The 7,208-nt window shown below is 44.7% G+C and overlaps 1 protein-coding gene across 1 annotated transcript in view; it reads right to left on the bottom strand.

Annotated features, from left to right (window-relative positions):
* Positions 1-249: 249 nt before the first annotated feature.
* The window catches only part of LRP4 (low density lipoprotein receptor-related protein 4), a gene marked incomplete at its 5' end in the record, with an annotated part of 41,280 nt that continues 34,321 nt past the window's right edge, over positions 250-7,208 (bottom strand). The window contains 8 exons of the mRNA XM_009070625.1: positions 250-883; positions 2,645-2,786; positions 3,343-3,430; positions 4,032-4,099; positions 5,491-5,614; positions 5,908-6,021; positions 6,649-6,793; positions 7,114-7,208. The exon at positions 7,114-7,208 is cut by the window's right edge and continues 13 nt beyond it. Of these exons, the coding sequence (XP_009068873.1) occupies positions 548-883; positions 2,645-2,786; positions 3,343-3,430; positions 4,032-4,099; positions 5,491-5,614; positions 5,908-6,021; positions 6,649-6,793; positions 7,114-7,208 (1,112 nt within the window). The remainder of the gene's footprint in view (positions 884-2,644; positions 2,787-3,342; positions 3,431-4,031; positions 4,100-5,490; positions 5,615-5,907; positions 6,022-6,648; positions 6,794-7,113) is intronic.

Below are 7,208 nucleotides of genomic sequence, written 5' to 3'. Positions count from 1 at the left end.
TGATGCTGTGTCAGTGTCCTCCTGAGCCCCAAAGTATACCCGATCTATACCAAGACCTCTCTTAAGTCAGAGACCCCTCAATACAAAGCCTCAAAGAGTGCTGCTAGTGCTGGAATGACTAGGGGTACTTCTGTGACCATGAGCCAGCAATGAGGCAGCTCTGCTCTCTTCATGGGCATTGACTGTGAGCTGGATGGCACAGGACTTGCAGGTTGCCAAGGAATACAAACTCTGAACCAGATTCAGGCCAGAGGAGTCACTGCAAAAGTTAATGTGGCAGCTTCCAGGAAAAGGGAACATATAAATAAACCACAGACAGTGAAAATGAGTCAAAAGGGTGTCTGGGTTCCAAGCCACCCATCCTCCCTCTCCAACCACAACAACACAGCTGCCCAAGCTCCTTGCTGAAAGGCAGTCACAGTCTCGGGCCCCTCTGTGTGAGAGGTTGGTCTCTGTGCCCTTCTTTGCCTAGCAGGCAGAGTCCTGTCTTTTTTTGTGCAGAGCAGAGGGTAGGGAGGGTACAAGCGTTTCCAAAGTCACGTGTACTTTAGACCTCGCTCTCTGTGGAGGGCTTGCGTTGGTGCTTCCACCCTGTGTCTGGGAGCGAGCCACGTCGTTCAGGGGTGGCTGCTGTTGTATTAACACTGCTGCATTCTGACTGTTCTTCCTGTAGCAGCTGCTCAGTTTCGGTGTCATCCAGTGAACCAGAACTAGCCTGGATAGAGACCGTGTCAGTCTTCATGCAGACGTGGTCCCGCAGGATCCCTCCTCGGGAACTCCGGATCTGCTTAAGGTCATCCCACTCGGAATCATCATTGGATAAAAGGCATATCCCCTCCACAATCTTGATCTTCTCCTTAGTGTAGCTGTGGTCAGGACCAGTCTAGGGAGCAGAGACATGAATGAAAAAATATATCTATGGAAAAATATGGCAAAGGGCAATGTAGAGCTGAAATGAAGACAGTGAAGCAGACAAAAGGTTGGACCTCCATGTAAACAGCCATTCTCTTTAACTGCCACAATGGCAGAACTCAATTTAAGTTTCCCTTTGGTTCTTTACCACCCCTAGACTAATCCTCCCTGCTCTCATTCCAAACTCACTGAGCCTTCAAATCATGGAAGGGGAATGAGGATGAGCTCGCTCTTCTAATTCAAGTATACATATTCCCTGAAAGCACAGAGTAAGAACACTCTACAAGTGTTCCAACGCTAAAAAGGAAGAAAAAACTCACCAAACAAAATGGAAAGCAGGAACAGAGAGAAAACCTCATGGTAAAGTAGGCAGGGAATCAATTCTAGGTGTGCAATATCTTTACACCTAAGGCATTCTAGATTTGCCTCTCAGCTGGAATACTACTGTTGAGTTCAAGTCTCACAGTGATACAGCGGAAGGAGATTAAAGGGAAACAACAAAACCCTTTAATCAGAAACTAAAGGGACCACACTGAAATTAAAGCAGTGAAATCTGTCTAACTTGGCTCACTGACAAATAAGGAGCATTAGAACATCTGATCTATCCCTGAGGAGAAACGGGAGGGGGTGGGGAAATATACATCTGGATACATCTAGGAGCATCATAATTAAGAGAAAAGTGGAAAGGACTTAGATTCCCAGATAAATAATCCTGGATTATCCTTAGTAGATAAGGCTAAAATGGCATGAAAATTTGGGAAATCTATTGGATACTACCTCTGAAAAACAAAGCCAGGGCAAACTCTCCCCTGTATAAGTCTTGCTGTGATGCTTCCTAGAGCAACTAAGTGATCTAACAGATTATCATAAATAGTCCTACAGAAACTATCTTTTTCAAATCTCATATACAGAGTATGGGTAGTCAGAGCCAAGACCAAATAATCTGCCATAGAAAATTAATTATACTTTCCTGACAGACAGCAGAGCTGGTTTAAGCGGTGAGGGGGAAACAAGAAAGAGCAATTAGTATGGGACAGCGCTTAAGCCACACAACAGAGCTTAAGTGAGGGAGGCAGGATCAAACACATAGACTTGTGATACCTTACATGAGGATGTGGGTGGAAATCAGAAGAGGGAAGATGAGAAGCTATCTGAGTGATAAGAAAACTTCTGAGGAGAAAACAGAGGAGAAACTAAGTGCTGCAAGACATCATATTAACCGTTTCCATCCTGTGGCACAAAGTGCAGACCTCTGAAGGGCCTTTAAATTGCTCTATTTAATAAAGACTCCAGTTCTCTCCCTATCCCACCCCTTCCAGGCAGTACACAGTTAGGAGCCACATTCCTGTTACCAAACCACTTCTGGCTGCCTGGTTGCCCTGGTGACTGTCCAAAGCAAATGTGGTGTGACACTAACCAGGACCTGTATCCAAGGAAGACAATTCCAATTGACTCATGTGCTTTGAGGCCCAGCACCCAATGCAAATGAAATACAAGACACTGTGGGAGTGGGGAAGAAGCAGAGAGCTAAAGACACATCTAATTCACTACAGCTCACTAGGGAGGAAGTGCTGCTGGTTGATCTCCATAGCAGTCTGAACAATTCACTGAAGCTGTCCTCCTATGTCCTAGAAGCAAATGCTGACAAGTTGCAACATTTTCACATTCTGAGGCCTGTAATACTCAACACCAGCTTGAGCTGGGCTCCCATGTCCTTAGTAGCAGCTCTTACCTCTTTCTTATAGCACAGCTGGTTGTACATGGCTGGTTTGGGAATTGATTCAATCTTCACCTCCTGGGTAGATGTCCGATACGAGGGATTACTGTAGGTTAGGTTGCCCAAGCCAGGATCCGTGAACTTAGACTTATTATGCCTAGAGAGAGAGAGGGAGAGAGAGAGAGAAAGAGAGAGCTGTCAGACAAAACACAGGGCCCTACTGCCAGAATCCAAAGTTCCTGAGTGCTCAGCAAGCGGAAAGTTCTAGTAACCTTCACTGTCCCTCAAAGAGAGGATGCTGGCTTCACCTGGCTCTTCAGCTACTAGTCCATTTACTAGCTACCAGTACAGCAAGGCACTGCCATGTAACCACAAGAGCTATACTGGCAGGAACTGGTGAAGCTAATCTGGCAGAAAGCAAATGAGCTCATACATTTACTGAGATATGAATTATCTCATATCCCAGTCCATAACTCACAAGTTCTCTGCAGAAAATTTAGCCAATAAGGCTTCAAATAATAGAACTGCAGTTCCCAACACCTCAGAGGCACAAGACTCAAACATTGCAAATAAAATCATCATGCACTGCTTTCAATGGAGAACAAAGGGATTGTAAATTACAATAAAGAAAGATTAAGTGCTTTCAGGAGCTTTCTTCTCCTACAACCCTAGGTTTTACTATTAGCCAGGAAAGAGGGGAAAAGATTGCTTACCTGTATATAATTAAAGCAGCAATAAGCAGCAAAATAAACAAGATGCTGAGAAGACCTCCAATAATGTAGCTGACATGCAGTCCTTCTCCTGGAAGTGAACACCAAGGGCAATTAATGCACTCATCTTAACTTTCACTGGATAATACTGACCTTGGTGTAATGCTTAATGAAGTGATTTTACCCATTCAGAAGTATGTAAAGTGTCAGCACACCAAGGTTTAGCAGAGGGTTTTGTTTGGCTTCATATGAAACCAAACATGACAACCCTTCCTCCCACCCAGGCCCCAGCAAACCAAGAAGCTTGTTATGGGGTTGGACAAAGACGAGTTAGACCCCCTTGTTGACAGGTTACTCCTGCTGTGGGAAACAATTACCCTAGTCGACCATTTTCAACTAAACCTAAAGGGGACAGTGAAGAAGAGTATCATTAATGGACAGAGCCCAATGGATGAGGTGTGAGATGAAAGAAAACAGAACTACTCTTCAGACCAAAGTGTCATTTGGTAAAGTCCCCATATAGGCTAATGGCTGATGTTCATCCTTAGAGGCACTTGCTCTGCTCAGAGGGCATTTGAGTAATTCAGGTCTGAGTTTCAGAAATTTGAGTTTCAGACACTATGGACTGGAATGCCCTGGGCACATCTGGAGGAACAACCCTGGTGGAGAAGAGTTAAAGAGAAGGAACTCACCCATGGTAGCCAATACTGCCTCGTTGGCATGAGTACACAAGCCTCGCCTAGCATCTTTGTCAGAGCAGCTGAATGGCAGAAGGATAGTTAGTTACTGAAAGTAGAAACAACGTTATCAAAGGTATCAAAAACCAGGATGGAATGGGCTAGCACTGATATCCCTTCCATTTCCAGCTCAACAACAGAGGTCTTTCTTCAGTATTCTTCTGTATCCGGAGAAGAGAGAACCATATGCATATATAACTTTCTCCCCTGTGAAGACAGGCTGAGGAAGTTGGGACTGTTCAGCCTAGAGTAGAGAAGGTTGCATGGAGAACCTCATAGCAGCCTGCCAGTATTTGAAGGGGCTACAGGTAAGCTGAAGAGGGACTCTTTGTTAGGTGTTGCAGTGACAGGATAAGGGGAAATGGGTACAAACTGAAAGAGGGGAAATTTACGTTAGATATTAGGAAAAAGCTTTTTTCTGTGATGGTGGTGGGACACTGGAACAGGTTGCCCAGGGAGGTAGTGGATGCCCCAGCCCTGGCAGTGTTCAAAGCTAGGCTGGATGAGGCCTTGAGCATCCTGGTCTAGTGAGGAGGTATCCCTGCCCATGGGCAGGGGGTTGGGACCAGATGATCTGTAAGGTCCATTCCAACCCCTAAAATTCTATGATATATAGGGGGTGTGCATGTATATATCAATTATAGATCTGCAATATCTTTATATCCAAGCCATTTCAGATCCCCTTCTCAGGTACACAGGTGTACACATTTATCTATTGGAAAACAAATTTCAGCATCAGTGCTGAAGCAAAAATCAAAACATCTCAGAGTCAGCATAAAGACCTTTCTGTCCAATAAATCATACTCAACAAAGAGGAAGCTTTGCCTTGTAAACATATCAGCCACATAATGTAGAACATACATTTTTTGCTGGGCTGTATAAATAGCAGGCTGTAGGGATTTAGCAGGTAAAAAGTCTCTTAACTACCTGCATTGTAACTTAACTGTTAAGAGCTGCAAAGGTTGTGTTCTGCTCCAAGCAAACTATACCTTTGTAGGCAGGGCAGAACCACTTCCTCAGATGCCTGGGTCAGGTCTGAGATGTTTCAGTGAATTAAAGCAACAGACTCTCCTGTCCTCCGTTCAGAAATAAGTTCTCAAAATTAGGAGATCAAAAATCAGTCAAATGAATGGTCTAAGTAGGATTTTATCATTTCAGTACAGTCAGCCTAGAGACACATTTCAATAGAACAGACAGAAAGATTCTGCACCTCATTTTTGCCAGCTCAACAGTGTTCTGCATTCTTTTACATAATGGTTTTCCCCACTAAGAACAGAAGTCTGGAGCTGGGATAGTCTCTTTTGGCTAGGGAGAGGTACATTTGGATGATGACAACCAGATGGGGGTTGGCATGTGGCACCTTGCAAAAGCTGTGACTTTAACACCCCAATTTCAAGAGAACAAGAGCACTTACTTTCTTTCCGCTTCTTCCAGAGATGTGAGAGGTTTGATTGTTAAGGTACCTAATCTGTCAGGTGGTGTTTGACTTCTCTCACTTACACTGGTTGGTTCAGGACCAGGGGGCACCACACCAGGAACTAGAAAAAAAAAAAGTAAAATAACTAGGACCCCAACTTTGTGGGACAGATGAACAAGTCTGATAAGCTATAGAGAGTTTTGGAATGGCCTATATGAGCAGCTTTTCCATTTCAAACCTGATCTGTTAACAGAAAAGACAGAAGGTGGCTCTATTGCTCACAAGCACCTGCCGTACCTCCAGTCTATGTTTTTCTACACTGGAGAGCCTCAGCTGCTCTGGTTGCCACTGCATAAGCAGTAGCAGTGGCTCACATATGGAAGCGACTACCCAAGTGACAATCAGTAAACTCACTAGTAGAACAGGGCCGCCCATCCGGTTCGTCTGGACATGCGCAGACAAAATCAGAAGCCCTGGCAAAGCAGAGGTGAGTGCAACCTCCATTGTTCACTCCACAAGCATTAGTACCTGAAAGGAACAAAGAATTTTCTAAACATGTTGCATCTGACCAGGTAGCAACGTTTCTGCTGCTCAGCCAGAGACACTTCCTAGAAATCCAGCAAGTTACTATGTTCTGGCACATGCCCTTCGTCTGACTGCTAAGAAAATGATGACAATAGCCAGACACTGATAGGATGAGGGCAGTCTTGAAAGGAAAGCACTGGAAATCATTAGATAGAAGCCCAGTCAACCCAATTGCACAGATTAAACTGGAACAGGTTGCCCTGGGAGGTAGTGGTGCCCCAACCCTGGCAGTGTTCAAATTCAGGTTGGATGAAGCCTTGAGCAACCTGGTCTAGGGGAGAGGTGTCCCTGCCCATGGCAGGGGGCGTTGGGACTAAATGATCTGTAAGATCCATTCCAACCCCTAAAACTCTATGATTCTATGACTCTTCCGTTTTAATACCATGTCAGGTGAACAACAGAAAGTGACATTTGCTAATCAAAGCTCTCACAGAACACCATTAAGATGTACTTGACTAAAAAGTTTAAGAAAGAATGTCATCCTCACTTGCCATCCACAACAGCACGGTAGTTCCACAGTTCCTTTTGTCTACAATCAGCACTTGCCTGAATCAAGGTCCTCCTATTTACCTGTCTGTCTCTGAGGGGAAACCACAATGATATCCATCAATCCCTCAACATTGGCTAGGACTGTCTCTTTGTTCCGCCCAGAGTATTTGTCCACTCTCTGGATAGACTTCGTTTGCCAGTCAGTCCAGTATATCCATCTATCCTGCTGCTCAGAGAGACAGCAAAGAAAAATCACAGCCATTAGCATGTTTAGCCATTAGACACAAGACACCCATAAAAAACAAATCCCAGTGGCAGAAGGCCCAAAACACAGGCCTCTTCAAACCCATCCCCTCTTATCAGAAGATGACTACACTCCAGAGGAGTTCAGACAAACTTCCTTTGTTAGCTCCAGAGAAAATTTTAGTACTATCCCCTCAGCCATTTTGATTTCCCCAGACTGTAACACTTCCCTGTCCCCAAACTCCACTATCCAAACTCATCAACAAATCAGGGAGAACAGTGGCAGCAGGAAAATCTTCTCACCTGAGTGAGAGCAAAGGGATGTGCCACCTGGCTGACCAACACTTGCCGCAGCTTCCCATTGAGATCACAACTCTCTATGCGATCAAGGTGCGCAT

The sequence above is a fragment of the Acanthisitta chloris genome, unplaced genomic scaffold (genome assembly GCF_000695815.1).
Source record: "Acanthisitta chloris isolate BGI_N310 unplaced genomic scaffold, ASM69581v1 scaffold3910, whole genome shotgun sequence".
NCBI classification, from domain to species: domain Eukaryota; kingdom Metazoa; phylum Chordata; class Aves; order Passeriformes; family Acanthisittidae; genus Acanthisitta; species Acanthisitta chloris.
The sequence above is the reverse complement of the archived record's forward strand: the minus strand, read 5'-3'. Positions and strand labels throughout refer to the sequence as shown.